Source organism: Schistocerca gregaria, chromosome 4 (assembly GCF_023897955.1).
Source record: "Schistocerca gregaria isolate iqSchGreg1 chromosome 4, iqSchGreg1.2, whole genome shotgun sequence".
Taxonomy (NCBI): domain Eukaryota; kingdom Metazoa; phylum Arthropoda; class Insecta; order Orthoptera; family Acrididae; genus Schistocerca; species Schistocerca gregaria.
The window spans coordinates 535077787-535094383 of NC_064923.1; the positions used below are offsets into that span (position 1 = coordinate 535077787).

A 16597-nucleotide genomic window follows, 5' to 3' on the forward strand; every position below is an offset into this window, starting at 1 on the left:
TACATACATCACGCCTCTTCACCCTCTCCTGAAGAATTGCTGTGCGATGTGGGATCCGCAACAGATGGGACCGACGGAGGACATCGGAAAGATTCAAAGAAGGGCAGCTCATTTTGAATTATCGCGAAATAGGGGAGATACTGCCACAGACATGGTACGTGAATTATGATAGCAATCACAATCACCAACTTTCTCCTTCGATAGCGCCCACCTACATACGAAGAAATTTATGATAATATGAGAGAAAGCAGAGCTTGCACAGAAAGATTTAAGTCTTCGATCTTCTCACGCCATTTGAGAGTGGAAAGACAGGAAATAACTTGAAGATGATTCGATGATCCTGTACCAGGCACATAGTTGTGAATTGGGAGTAAGCATGTAGGCATAGATACACATGTTAGTAAAGTCGATGTTCTGTATAAAAAATGCTCAATATGTCGGCAGTCTTTCATCAACAAGAATTCCAGTCGAGGTACAATGCTGTGAACAGGAATGTGGTTCAAAAATGGTTCAAATGGCTCTGAGCACTATGGGACTTAACATCTATGGTCATCAATCCCCTAGAACTTACAACTACTTAAACCTAACTAACCTAGGGACATCACACAACACCCAGTTACCATGAGGCAGAGAAAATCCCTGACCCCGCCGGGAATCGAACCCGGGCGTGGGAAGGGAGAACGCTACAGCACGACCACGGGCTACGGACGAACAGCAATGTGCAGCACATCAGTAGGTAAAGTGAGAAATTGGCATAGGATGTCTTTTGGCATCCGTAATTAGGTCAGACGACCGTTGTAGACTTACAGCTTCAGGTAACCACACAACCAATAATCACACGAATTGAGGTCAGGGGACATGGGAGGTCAAGCACGCAATACTCAACAAACGATGTGCGCAGCTTTTCACACATTCAGCAATATGGTGTGGAACGCCACCCTGCATAAAAGTCGTACTTTCCAGCAGCTGTTTATCAGCCAGGCTACGGATAACATGACCGCCTGTTTTACAACAGCGTATTTTATACTCGATTCTCACGTAGCCTCACTGATGTGCTCCTGTCCAGCGCCATCTGTTGGGCACGTTTTGCATTAGTTTTCGATTCAATAAAACCTCATCTCATTTCAGGCACGTGTGTCAAATTTTATCACTCTATCTACATGTGTCCATTAACTGTTGCATATTCAAATATCAACGGACTTTTGGGTCACACTATAATGTGGTAACGATTAACTGCCACCACTTTTTGATGATAATCTGTTTGACAATAACAGAAATGTTACCGATTTCCACTGATAGCTCCAATAATCAAAAGGATTTTGTTGGAGCATTTTATAGCAGTTAACTATTTATGGCCTTCCTACAGCTTGCGAGGAGGAAATGAAACTATTTCCACTGCAATCTCCCATACGTGAAAACCGCTGATACAGTAACAGAGACTTTTCTATTAACTGTACTCCCTCACCCCTCACCCCTCACCCCTCACGTTTTTACAATTGTCCACAAAATAAGTAGACTTGTAAAATAATGTGACCGTAACTAGAAGCTTCCGTTACGTATGTGCGATAGTGTATTGTCTTCGGTTTTCGATACTTAATATGTTGGAGAGCACTGATTTACTCTTATCCTTCAAATAATGATGGCAGCGCACATTTTTCTTTCTCAGTTGATTGGAATTTGATCCATAACTTCATAAAGCCATCCTGCTTCGTTGCTGAAATTAGCTTTCTGTAAAAAGTAGAACTAGACATATGATAAACTCAACTGTTGCACACAATTTTTCTCGCAACTTCATACTTATTGCAACAGGACAACAGATGTTATTACATCCCCGAGTGACTCATTGTCACGGTCACAAGAAGGCGCTGTATTAATGTAGAGACTGTACAGGTGATACGGGAAACATCAATGTCCAAATCTTTTCCTGTAAATCACGATGATGGTTCATCTTGACAAACTGCAATCTGTAAAACAGATCTTGGGCTGTATGGTAGGTTTTACCTCCGTGTTGTGCCTATCCCGAAGGAGTTGCTGCGTGTTTTATTGTTCTTTCCATTCGGTGGCGATTTTCGATATTAGGCACATCTAATGCGATTTTCATGCACAATACAAAGACACGCTTCACTATAAACTTCCAAATCTGCCTGCTGCTCAGTGCTCTAATTATTGATTGTACCATTCTGGATGTTAACCCAGACTACATAAACTGTCAAACTGTGGATTCTCCTTGCTCTATCCGCCATAGGTTATTTTGTTATCTAGGTAGAACGATTCCTTAACTTCATCTACTTCGTGATCATCAATCTTGATGTTAAGTTTCTGGCTATTCTCATTGCTGCTACTTCTCGTTACTTTCGTCTTTCTTCGATTTACTCTCAATCCTTCTTCTGTACTCATTAGACTTTTAATTCCATTCAATTCCATTCAGCAGATCATATAATTCTTCCTCACTTTCATCCACGATAGCAATGTCATCAGCGAATGCTCGTTTTTCGTGGTATCCAAGTGTCGGCTAATTGACTATCTTGTTCACTTGGTAGTCACAGTAGCCCGCTCTCCTCACTCTTCAGTGGATGCAATGGCCAGCCAATGCGGATCTTTGTCTGGTAAGTGCGCTGATTTTGTCCCTGACGTACCACGAACCTCTGAAATGTTTTGCAACATCTAGGAGTATATTCTTCAGCTTCGACTGGGATAGACTACTCAAATTGGCGAAAGATTTGGATGCGATGGTCAGAGGTGATCAATATCTCTTCGGAACATGTTTTATACTGATTATTACGATCTTCCCCGTCCTGATCGTGTTTGATCTTCATAGTGACTGTAGCTAACCTTTTGTTGTAACTAAAGACTGTGGGAATAAAGTGTATTTGGAAATTTTCAGTTGGAGCTTTGTGTTTTTAATGAACACTTGTGAAAGTACATCCTGAAGACACGTAGATGAATTTCATTCGTTTCTTTTGAATCTTGTGGCCACATGATTTGACGGTTCTACAAGTTACACATAAGGAAATAAATTGATAATAGTTATCTGGCAGGAATAAAACCATATAATCAATGAACTTGTGCCCTTTCCGCTTTCCAATTTTGTAGCTTCCATGAAATACCTCCCAAAAATTGGAACTTACTAGTTTAATGTACCATTGTAAAGTAGTTTCACACACTTCTTGTGCCATCTTTATGATTTCTCATTGTTGTCATTTTATTAACAACTTTCTTTGTGGTGGAACTAATCGCCGTGTTAGAGATATTATAAAAACTAAACCATGCTTTAAATAGATGACGCAAATGGAGGAAATCAGAGTTAACTACGGTGAAGTCCTTGGACCTAAAATCCTTTTATAATCCTATAGGACGACCTTACTCAGACACACACCCTAATGTCTGAACAATTTTCTTTAAGAATGCTCTTACATTGGTTTATTACAGTACCAAGCTGCTCATTTTGTGTAAAAGCGCGCAAATATGAAAGAAAAAGTCTACTCTCTTAAATGCTAAACAACATTTTTTTCACACTTGATGGCTTAGTATTTATTGTGCAAACATTTTTCGCGTCAAGCGCACGATCCGATTCCATTCGCTTGCATTGACCCTGGCGTCCTACATGACGTCGTGAGTTTATGTTGATAGGGATGTAAGTGGCTTGTTATTAAATGTTATTCTGATTTTCCTAACAATTAGTGTAATCTTTGATGTTTGCAAACTATGCTGTTTATTCCACATATCTCGAGTATACGAGGGTGTGTGGGGGTACCTATGAACATTGCTTAAATAGTTGAATGAGAAATTATTTGCGGTTACAATTTTTTTTTCTTCTTACAAATATTTGGCTGTTTATTCCTGCTTTTCGGACTATTTAGGTTAGACAAGAAATTAAGTTGTTGCGAGTGAAATTATTATTGATTATAATTAGCGTGTACTTTCCTTTCTGCGTTGTGACAAGTTTGTAGAGGGCCGAGTTAAACAGGAACCTAAATGATTAACTCAGCAGCTCGTGAGTGAAACGTGTAGTTATGTCATTTGTAACTACGGCTTTCACTAACATTTGGCTGTTTTTTTTTTTTTTTTCCAAGTGCTCTTTTGTTTTTGTTAGTGTAACATCGTGGACGTGACACGTATATGAAATCGATTGTTCTTATGATGTCCCATTCTTGTTACCAGTAGCTCCCTCTTGTGACGAATGTTCGTTTTTGCCTTGTGATTTGTAGTAATGGTTCACTTGATGTCTATGGTATTTATTGGTTATTCATTTCATTTCGGTGTTTGACCTGTCAACTTTTATTTCTAGTGTGATTGCATTATTACTATGTATTTTCTTTCGGTTTATTCTGAAGAAATTTGTATTTTCTTTTTATTAAGTCGATATTTAGTGGGCTGTGTCGGGAAAACCTGTCGGCGTTTACACTGCAAAATTAATTGGAATAATCGATTCCAATTATTTGCTTTTTATATACTGTGTTCGCTTTATTTTAGAGGAATTCGTGTCTGCCAATTATCGATTATATGGTTGTGTTTTGGGAGTGTTTGGTATCTCTTCGTTTGAAGTATGTAGGTCCGGTTTCAATGCCATTGCCCTTGCGTATTTTTTTTTTCATATTTTCCTTCGATTTATTCTGGAGGAATTTTTGTGTTATTTCATTTAAGATATAGAGATCAAATTAAATATTCGATTGCAGTTGTGTGTTTTTGTATTTTTGTTCGGTTTATTCTAGATGAATTCCAGTGAGCAGTTTTTCGCTTATGTGGCTTTTCGGTGGCGGGGGTAGGGGGAGGGGCAATGTCTGGTGTCGCTGTCTTCGTTTGAGCTATATGGATTCATGGATTTAGAATTATATATATTCTTTTTATGTTATCGTTGCCTTATTCTGGAATAATTTGTGTGCGTTGTTTTTCAAATATATCGTTGTTTTGAGGGTGTTTGTCTGGTATCCCCGTCCTAATATTCTTTTATTCTTGCACCAGGCATTTTGAATAAGGAGAAGGAGTACAGTGTTTGTAGTAACAGAGCCATACCACATGAATCACTGAAATGCTACAGATGCAAGAGATACTATACGAGAATCCTTCGTTAAACGAGTTGACAAACATGTGATTTTTTTTAGTCACGCTGTTACGACAAAATATTAAAATGTACTCAGTTCCTTCCTCTCTTCGCACAGTTATCCAAAGAGCAAATAACTGTGAGTGTTATGATATGAAAAGAATTTTACAATTGTTACATACGTAGCAAAGACTGATGAAAGTTACCATTCTAGTCATTGTAATTTGAATTTCCTTTATTTTCCCGTACAATTTCAAACTATTATAATTGATGTTCGTCGGCATTTTCTTTCGTTGCCATTTTAGTACCATCTTACTAATATGACTAACGACTCCCGCCAACTGTTTATAATTACTTTTATTACCAGGGGACCGGTGCAAAACTTCCGAATTTTTACAATTTTAAATAATGACAGTGTTTGGAGTACGTGTAGTCGTTCAGTACGCGTAGTTATGGGAATGAAGAGATAACATCTTTAAAAATGAACTCGGATAAAATAACAATCATGAGTTTATGATATATCCTGATACGTATGTTAACATGTGTTTTTGAATTCCGAATGTTTCCGGCTTGTACGACGGCCAGAAAATAGGGACTGTCAGTTTGGCCACAGAACGTTTAATTTTATCTCGACACACATTTTCAGTTATGCAAGCAATTTAAGTCATAGCAGCAATAGGTAAATCACAATTCAGATATATTTCTCGTTTCTGAAAGTATAATCGTTTAGAGAAACCATCTTGTACGATGGGCAGAGATAATGGCCTAGAAAGATACTATATGCAAGTTATTCAGTTAAGAAGTACTTCAAAGCAAATAATATGGTATTTGCACTAATATGAAAAGGAAGTGTCTTACTCATGAATAATAAGTTAGCTTCGTAAAATATGGGCACGAAGTTGGAAATCGTGTTCCAAGACGACAACACTAGTATTTACAAAACTGTACGCGAAAATCCGTGGTTTGGTGATAATCTTGGGGCGCTACTGCACCCCGACTGCCTTGCTGAATCGCCTGATCTTATTTCCATTCAAAGTACCTGAGACAGTCTGAAACAGCGAGTGAAACATATCAGTCAACATCGCCGCAGTCTGGTAGCTCTGCGGGATATAATCATCAATGAGTGACTTCTACTGGATTCAGTGCACTGTAAAATTTTTTGGACTCTCTTCCTTGTTGAAATGAGATGCGTATTAAGGCTTTTGTTTGTTTGTGTGTGTGTGTGTGTGTGTGTGTGTGTGTGTGTGTGTGTGTGTGTGTGTGTGTGTGTGTGTGCGCGCTTCCACATCTCCTAAACCACTACACGTCGCAAACAATGACATCCTGCTCTAGTAATACTATTCGCAAAAAATATTTGCAGACACCATCCACATATCCGTTTGCCGGCCGCTGGTGGCCGAGCGGTTCTAGGCGATTTAGTCTGGAACCGCGCGACCGCTACGGTAGCAGGTTCGAATCCTACCTCGGGTATGGATGTGTGTGATGTCCTTCGGTTAGTTAGGTTTAAGTAGCTCTAAGTTCTAGGGGACTGCTGACCTGAGATGTTAAGTCCCATAGTGCTAAGAGCCATTTGAACCATTTTGAACCGCATATTCCGTTAAATGCTCCCGTTAAATGTATCTACAAAACTGCACCACGGTGCTACACGTAATTCAGGAGAAATGTCATCATAAACACTGGCATGCATGAAAATCTGCGGAATTGTGCATGAGGACTAAATGTATTACTTCCTTGCTACTGACTCTATTGGAGGCATATTTTGCAGACTATACAAATACGCCTCTGAATGTACCTACACAAACATCGTTATACGACACGTAGCTCAAGAGATATGATTCGTAAACCCTGACTCTCCTACAGTCGAGTTAACTTAATGATATCACTGACTCCTGGCAGGAAATATGCGGTAGAAAAAAACAACCGTCGCCTATGGAACAATGAAGAGGCTCAAATGCCTCTGAGCACTATGGGACTTAACATCTGAGGTCATCAGTCCCCTAGACTTAGAACCAACTACTTAAACCAAACTAACCTAAGGACATCACACACATCCATGCCCGATGCAGGATTCGAACCTGCGACCGTAGTAGTCGCGCGGTTCCATGCTGAAGCGTGAAGAGAAGTTCACATAGAGTCGTTTGAAAACTGTATTGTAGATACGCGATACCGGTGCGCCCAGCGGACGGAAACGGTCCGAGATATGACACTGCAAACACAGTTTTTTTGTTTACGTTTCTGATTTAAAAAACTGTTAAAATGAATACTTGGGGAATTCCTGGCTTGTCAGCTAGTAACAAAAGTAAATTTATACAAACGTGTGGTTTCTGCTCTTTAAGCCACAGTGTTTATCGCAAATCACCTCATTATGTCGGCAGGCTCCCCGACTGAGTCACACTCATACCCACTGCCACCAACCGCAGTCCACATAAAGTCTGACATGTCTAAAAGAACAGACAACTCATTCACCTCGAGGAGCAATGAAAGCATAAACTTCAGTGCGTATGCAGATTTGGTTTCGACGTCCAGAGGGAATCTCAAAGTAGCGAGCATGGAGGACCTGGATCCGGACTACGGATTGCTGGCACTGTGTGGGAGTGAGAGTTGGCTACGAAGCATGCCGGGATAGTCCGCACTTTTGCGATAAACACTATGTCTGGGTGGCTCAGTGGTTAACGTAGTTGCTTAGCAAGCAAGGGGTGCCGGGTTCGAATCTCCACACAGCACACATTTCCACTAGACGCCGCTGATTCTGTATAAAGTCCAGATGCAGCTGATACCATAAGTTCCTCTCCTTTTTTCCCCGCCACCATCAATTTACATAATAAAAATGAGTCTGACATTTAGATTTGTAGCCCATAACAAATACACAAACCTGCGCAAGAACGCACTCTCCGGAATAAAATCACTTGATAGATCACAGCCAGAAAGATGACGGTAGGGAGAAGTGATCACAAGGCACAGGACGTGTATATCTGCTGTTGACTTTAAACGGCGAGAAATTTTTTACCTTACTCCGAAGCACCTAAGGCACACAGGAAGCTACAACGCGGTTATGATACAACGAACAGTCGATGCAGTGACTGCTGAACGCCGTATTATCTATTCATTAACAGGTTTCGCCAAGTAAGCATCGAAATTGCGCCGACCGGTGGTAATAAATTACCCGGTTTACCGCCGGCCGCGTATTAAAGGCGCGCAGCCATGGCGCGGCCCGGCCGTGCCACTGTGACCGGCTCTGCTTTCGCCATGGCGCAAGACAGCCACCGCTGATTTATGGCCAACAGCCCGCGGGTAATTTCCGTTCAGTCCACGAGCCACTGCCCTGCTATTTAAAATTTTCTCCAGCGTGCTCCTGTCGCTCTCCCTTTTCCGTTTATTAACCAGCTAGAAGCTAGAGTTTTGGGAATACAGTGACGGAAAATGTCGCTACATCACAGAATAATTAATGTTGAGTTATGAAATTTCTGGAATACATTTAAGTGATTAACGTTCGCAGGTTCACAGTTTAATGTAGGTGCGAGATAAGTCAGTGCATGTGTGAAATACTGGTGCATTAATAGCCGGTGTAGCCACCAGAATGTGGGATGCAAGCATATAACCGTGCTTACACTGTGTTGTACAAGTGCGAGATGTCAGTTTGTGTGATGGAGTTCCATCCCTGTTGCATTTGGACTGTTAGTACATGGACGGTTAATGCTGTTTGAAGAAGACGTTGGAAATATCATCCGGTGATGTTCCAAATGTGCTCGATTGGTGAGACATCTGCTGGTCTAGCAGGCAAAAGCAACATGTCGACACTCTGTAGAGGTTGTTGGGTTACAACAGCGATATGCATACGAGCGTTGTCCTATTGAAAAATACCTCTTGGACTGCTGTTCCTGACTGGTAGCGCAACAGGTTGAATCACCAGACTGACGTACAGTTGCAGTAAGGGTGCGCGGAATAACCACGAGAATGATCCTGCTGTCGTACGAAATCGCACCTCAGACCATAGATCAAGTTGTAGGTTCAGAGTGTCTAGCATGAGGACAGGCTTGCTGCAGGCCATCAACTGGCCGCCTTCTAACCAACACACGGTCATCACTGACACCGACGCATGTCCAGCTTTCATCACAAAACACAACAGACCTCCACCCTGCCCTCCAGTGAACTCTCGCTTGAAACCACTTGTGGTGTGCGTACTGTGAGACCTTCGGTACACACACCATCAGATTATTTGACTTGTCGCTCTAACGAAGTAGGCGAGTGTCAGCAATATGTCTCGTGGTCTTATCGTGGGGTGTTTATCTTCTGCCGTTAGGTCAGACGATAGAAATGCCACTTGCACGCTTAGAATAGCAGATTGATGGTGACCAACTTTAAACAGAACTTGATTAATTTTCACACACATTTATTAAAATAATAAAAAGCATATAATTGAAACTTCCTGGCAGATTAAAACTGTGTGCCCGACCGAGACTCGAACTCGGGACCTTTGCCTTACGCGGGCAAGTGCTCTACCATCTGAGCTACCGAAGCACGACTCACCTCCGGTACTCACAGCTTTACTTCTGCCAGTATCCGTCTCCTACCTTCCAAACTTTACAGAAGCTCTTCTGCGAAACTTGCAGAACTAGCACTCCTGAAAGAAAGGATATTGCGGAGACATGGCTTAGCCATAGCCTGGGGGATGTTTCCAGAATGAGATTTTCACTCTGCAGCGGAGTGTGCGCTGATATGAAACTTCCTGGCAGATTAAAACTGTGTGCCCGACCGAGACTCGAACTCGGGACCATTGCCTTACGCGGGCAAGTGCTCTCGCGTAAGGCCATCAAGCAACACTGTCAACCAGTGATAAGTCGAGTAATAGCTAGCATAAGGACCAGTGGTGAACAAAGGCGCTATTTGTTTGCTCAGGTTGTAAAGATCTTTCTCTTGCATAAATCGCTGGTTTTTTTTCTGAAATTGTAATCATTTGTTTGTCTGTACAGATACATCACATCTATTTCCGTCCCATTCGGATAATTTATTCGCGATGCGTCGGTTTTTTTTTCTGAAAGCATATCTTCCGTTGTCACCCAAAACGGACATTCCTGCAAAACTTTTGCCTGTCTTATCAGTGATTTCTGAGGGAACTCTCTAAGTCTTATAGCTTGTCATTACCGGAGTGTTCCTAACCGCCAGGTACCTCCTAGAAATGTGTCCCTGCGCTGCTGGCGTCCTTCTCCAAACCGAGGAGCTGCTCTGACAGTCAAAGCCAACTGGTGGCCACCAATAACCGCAGTTAGAAAGGTGTTGACCTAAAATTAACGTAATACAAATGTACACCCTTACAGCGTGTAAAATGCTAAGCGATATCCGCTTTTTCGTCTCGACGACACACAGAAAATCGTGAGCGAGGGTGTTTTTATTTTAATAAACTGCTCAGTTTCCTAATAAAATGAACTTAGTATGACAAGCTGTGGACGAAGGTACTCACGGTTGAGGTCCAGGGTGACGGCTCCGGACAGGGGCGCGGCCAGTGGGCTGGAGGCTGCCTGGCACGTGAGCACGGCGTGCAGCTGGTGGCGCGCCAGCTTGCGCAGATGCAGGGTGTTGCGCACGCGCCGGCCTGGCAGCGCCTCCCATTGGTCGTCCAGCAGCGCGTTGTCCTGCCACCACGTCACCCGCGGCGGAGGGCGGCCTGCGAGCACGGAAATACGTCTGGGAAACTGCGACATCAGACATCCAGTAGTGCCATAGTCCGATTAAAGTTACCTGACATTTAACGTCATTCAGCTGGCGCTACAGTGTTGAGACACTGGCTGCTGACTACCGCTCGGTTATAGGCGCCACACAAACACGGCGACTCACTTCGAACGTCAGCATCCGTAGTTTAGTGGACAAGTTTCCAACAACACAACCACTACACCGTACTTGTCCGGCTATATCGCCACTTTTCATAAGATGTCTATGCAAAAAGACACCGACGATCACCCCCTTATATCCACTATGAAACGCAACGTCTGGTTCTTCACACAATGTATATTGCCCTGCTACCTCGGCACTCCACAAGCAGTAGTCCATCCAGATCTCCTACCTTCCCCACACACCTCTCATTTCCCCCCAGCTAAACACTATGCTATCACGTGGTTCATAGGCCAGGCTGTCGCCTATCTTTTCCGTGATCACCTACAAACCGTACTTGAATTTGGTGCCATATACTGGAAGCTCACAGTACGCCCAAACATTCGCCTACATATAGTCGTACCTCAGCCAAGTATTTGCACAGTGTGATCAACATTCACCCCCTCACCCCCCCCCCCCCCTCGCTCAGTAGTTGAAAGTGTTCCTAACCTGCTGCTTTCTTGACATGTGTAGAATCATTGTGGAACAGTGCGGTTACCCACATGTCCAAACTGGTGACCTGAATGTGTGTAGATGTACTGCACGGCTAAATGCACATTTTCTTATTCGTTTTTGTAAGTTTTTCCTCGATTCAAATTTTAGTTCACGTGTTTGTCTGCCCATGACATCACTGATCACTGTACGACTGCCCCCCCCCCCCCCCCGTCCCCAAGGAATGGCCTGATGCGTTGTGAGGTGACCCACTCTTGTCTCGACAATATGCAGGGTGTTCAAAACAAGTGTTGAATACAAACAAGAAAAATAAGTACAATAAACATGGGTCGGGAAATGCATACTTTCTAAGTCCAGTAAAAATGGGTATAGAAATGCACACTTTATGCGATAAACGCCTATTTACAGGAGGTGCTCAGTATGGCGTCCATTTATGATAATGCATCCATCTGCTCTCCAGCATAAGGAATGATGCACTCTTTGAAGTAGTTGCTGTTAAACCTGTACCTGCTGACATATATTGCGGACAGGACCCTTTAGTGTCCACACATTGCTAACTGGCTTGGCGTAGACCACTTGCTTCAAATGTTCCCATTACCAGAAATATACAGGATTGACGTCTGGTGAAGGAGCAGACCGAGATGTGCGCGCGCCCCCCCCCCCCCCCCCCTCCTCACGATTCACGACCAATCCAAGAGTCCTGAAATGTCTGTGTGAGATTTTCGGACACATTGTGATGAAAGTGTGCTGCTGCCATGTCATGCGTAAACCACATTTATATTTTTTGCTGCAATGACACACCCAGGCAAATAAATTTAGTTTTGTAGCTTAGTAAATTTGTTCACTGGACTCGAACATATTAAATTAATCGTGCATGCTCGACTAATACCTCCCCTCCCCCATTCTCCCCTCCACAATTCACTCACTAGTAGGACGCTATGACTCACCCAGGTCAACAACAATGACATTCTGTCCACTAACGTTTAATAGTGGGCGCCCTAACTCTTCCTTATCTTAGAGTTCATCTCTTTTCATCGTGGATCGGCATCGTAACTCGCTGAAGTGATGGTATGATAGTCAAATATCTTATTGCTTATTTGAGAAAATAGTGCTTCTTGCATGTGATACTTCGACGTATACATACCGCGTATTGGATTGTGTAGTGCTCTCCTTTTAGTGCCCTCTCTATAATTTACTTCCACAAATGTCGACACACACACGCCACTGTAAGCTTAGATCGAGACAGTTATTGTGCAGCAGGTGAGCATTTTATTGGAAACTGTTAGTAACTGTCGCTTCCCCTGGTATCATTTGCAATAGGATTTGTGCGACAAGTAACCATTACATTCTGAAAAAAAATGTATGCGAGCCACAGGCGTGGCCTGTGCTGTCACGTGCACGTGGAAGGACGGGATTTAAGAGGAAAACTCAATATTGTCGCCCAAATATCCTATCATCGGCAGTTGACAACAGCTAATAGTACTGCTTCAGCTATGAAGAGGGAACCTAACTATTGTCCAATATGATAGTCCGATAGACCTTTGATTTTTCTCGCAATTATGGGAATACTTTCGAATCCTACTTGTAGTAACGTTGCAATCATCTTTCTAAAGACCGGCCTTCCTGATACGGAGACGTATCTCAGTATAAGAAGTTCTCTAATATCATGTGTTGGTCAATTATCATATTCAGTTGATCACCTGGTACCCGAAAGAAAAGTAGTCAGGATCAAAAGGGCTGATTTATTCAACGTAACCGCCAATCAAGTGTCTTGCAATTACTGAATCCCATTACCCGATTAAACAGAATTTGGTTCAGTAATTATTATGGGGCTAATCATTGCAATTTAACTAACTCATTGATTAATGCAGGAGATAATTTCGAATACACAAGAGCCATAATTGAATTATTCTAAGGTGTTGCAAGTAACTCACATATGTTTTATTTTTTAATCTGTTCTGGGAACAAAACGTTGCTTTCCACACGTCTAAATTTAATTTTCTTCATATACTGTCAAAACTGTGAGCGATCTGGCAACGCTGTGCTGTTCTGCTTGTATAGACTGCTGTGTTCATCCCTTCCAGTTGCTCAGTCCGAATTTCAGCTCCGAACAGTCATCACGTGACTTTTGAGAGCACCAAATTTTTTACTGGCACAACTCATTTTCGGAAGGCCGAGAACATGTTGAAAGAGAATATCGCTTAAGAAGACCTTCGGTTTCAAAAACAGACGATATCATCGCACTTGTGCTTGCTCTTGTGTGATCAGACCGACGTTTAATAACAAGGATGATGGGTGACCTGTTTAACACTTTACCATACATCAAAGATTGGCCAACGTTTTGCACATGCAAAAGGTTTCTGCCAAAACAATGCCGAAAAACTTCACTGATGAGGAGAACGACAGTCGAAAAGACTTTTGGGTCAACCTTCGCAAGAGGATTGCCAATGACCATGAAAGTTTCAGTTGTGTAATACTGGTGATGAATCCTGGATTTCTGAATTCGATTCCGAGCAAAGTGGCCAAGTGAGGAGTGGCACACTGAAACATCTCTTCGACCGAAAAAAAGTTAGAATGAGCAAATCACAAATCAAAACAATACCGGTTTGCTTTTTTGATAGTAGGGGTATTGTTCCTCCAGGACAAACTGTCAACCAAGCGTTTTACGAAGCTGTCCTTGAAAGACCAATGAAAAGGGTGAATCGAGTGAGATCGGACGTTGCAGACAAGTGAATGCTGCATCATGACCATGCCCCAAGTCATACGGACATTTGAAAACCAGAATTTTTTACCTCGAAATGCCCTTCTGTAGTTGCACAGACCCCTGTTCACCTGATCTGAATCCTTTTTACCTCCTTTTCCATAAATTGAAAAATGTCCTAAAAACGTCATTTTGGACTCTGGAGAACATCCAAAACAATGTGACAGGTACATAAAAAGCCCTAAGAATTGAAGCCTTTCAGAGCTGCTGCCAAGACTACCAACAATGGCTCCGCTGTTGTATAACTACTGAAGGGAACTACTTTTAAGGGGACAAAATCAACTTTGGCAGTTAAAAAATCAGCCTTATCATTCTTCTCACAAACCTTGTGGACATTACGTCTACAAATAACTGTTTAGTTCGTGATGCGTAACTCCAGCTTCGGTCAACTGAAATCGACGTGCCCTTTCACTAGCAGGTCAGCCATGCGACTTATCGCACTGTTGTCCCGGGCAGCCAAACTGCCAGCAAAAACTTCAAATCTTGAAGCCGTTTGGCAGAGATATGTAGAGCAAACTGAGCGCTTTGCTTAATGAATGTTCGGAAAAATCAGAGGTAGGGATATGAATGAAGGAACGCAGAAAGGGAGATTTAAGTATGAATCATTTTCGCAACCCCTCAGTGTGTGCTGTTTTGATCTTCCTAACAGATTTGTGTGCCGGAAGGGACTCGAACCCGGAACCTTGTTTTTCACAGGCAATGCTCGTGCCGCCAGAGCCATCCAGTCACGACTGGCGATTCGCCCTCACAGCTTCATTTTCGCCAGTAGCTCTTCTACCTTCCAATCTTCAAAGTTTGAATCTTGCGAGACTAGCACTCTTGGAAGAAACGATAATGCGAAGAAATGAGTTAGCCACAACTAAGATCCTTTCCGGTGTCAATTATTCTAGAAAGAATCCATCAGGTTATAGCTAATCATAATGTAGCATTCTAGCAAAACTACACTAAGCTGTTTTGAAAACATAATGACTCGTTCAGGAAACAGTACCCTGGTAGTGTCCAAGTCATTTCTATACCGTCTCATTCGGGAATGTCAGTACCACAAGCGTGCAGGAGAACTTCTGGAAAGTTTGGAAGCTAGGAGAGTGCTATTAGCGGGAGTAAAGCTGTGGTGGCAAGTCGTGAGTCTACATGGAGTACTCAGCCGATAAGGTCATTGGCCACAAAAGCAAGATTCTGAGCTCGAATCTCGGTTTGGAATAAAGTTTCAATCTGGCAGGAAGTTTCAAGGAGGACTCAAGCTAAACATCCGGCCCTTCGACAAGAAAGTTATCAGAGACGGAGCACGTACTCAGATTTGGGAAGGACGGGGTAGGAAATGGAACTGGTCTTTTAAAAGAAACAACTGCAGCACTTGTCTTCAGTGGTTTTTAAAAACCATGGAAAACTTAATGTGACTAGTCGCTCGTAGGCCTGAAGTCCTGCCGATATGAATTCAGTTTCTTCACAACTGTAATACTGCTTGTGGTGTCAAGAGAAATTTATTAGACTTCCTGGAGTGACACAGTTGCATCTAGTGTAGAAATGAAAATAAATGAGTGAGCACTTTAAATTCATAAAGGTTACAGAAATGGTAGAGGCTTCCAACAAACTAATAACTTCCCGGCAGAAATAAGTTAGCTTGGAATCATCGAGACACTGTAAGATGCAGTAAGACTGGTGAAATATATTAGAAACCGTTTCCCATTAGTTACTATTTTCAATACGAAGATGTAATCACTATTATTTTATTACCGAATTTTAGTTTTAAAAACTGCATGGAGAGTTTTTATTGCTAATATACTGACATTTTTCTGTTAACACGAAAGTCCATAGTTCCTGTGGAACTGCCTCCATTTGATAGTAACGTCATCTGTTGGTTGAAACAAAAATTATTGCACGTAGGAACTGTAAAGGCCAAAATTGGTTGTATTCCCAAGACATTGCAAAACGCAGGACTCATTAAGTATTTCACAAACCATTTCTTACATAATTTGCATTGTAGACAATGATGTAACAGTTTTTTTTTCTTGTCTGCTTTCAATATTTCCCTTTTGCGTGTCTGTAAGGAATGCAATAAGTTTTGTTATTGACGATGGGATTTGTACATAGATGTAATAATGGAAGCTACAGAGATAAACTGTAGTGTCAACAGTGGCTGCTGTACGAAAATAGTCCTAATTTATAATAACCTTACGTTTTATACAATATCCAACAGTACCAAATGACTGAACACATAATAACACGACAGATAAATTATTCACTTCACGGCGCTTGCCAAGATGAGGTGGCACGCATGCTTAAGCGACACAAAAAGTAGTATCGTTCGTACAATCACAACGGAGGGGTATCTATGGATAGGCCAGACTAACTTGTTGCAGTAATCGGTGGACAGCATACTGAACGTGTTTTGCGCCAGTCACGCGGAAATTAATAATCCGATTTGATTTTGATTGATGTTTTTTTGCAATTTTTGGGTTCAGGACAACTAAAAACCG

General features: G+C 42.2%; 1 protein-coding gene across 3 annotated transcripts in view; it reads right to left on the reverse strand.

Annotated features, from left to right (window-relative positions):
- The window catches only part of LOC126266744 (nephrin-like), a 644568-nt gene that overhangs the window by 120838 nt on the left and 507133 nt on the right, over window positions 1-16597 (reverse strand). For all 3 annotated transcript variants that reach the window (XR_007548914.1, XM_049971245.1, XM_049971246.1), the window contains exon 5: window positions 10500-10703. Coding sequence is in view for 2 of the 3 variants with exons in the window: in XM_049971245.1 (XP_049827202.1) it covers window positions 10500-10703 (204 nt within the window). In the remaining variant the exon portion in view is untranslated. The remainder of the gene's footprint in view (window positions 1-10499; window positions 10704-16597) is intronic.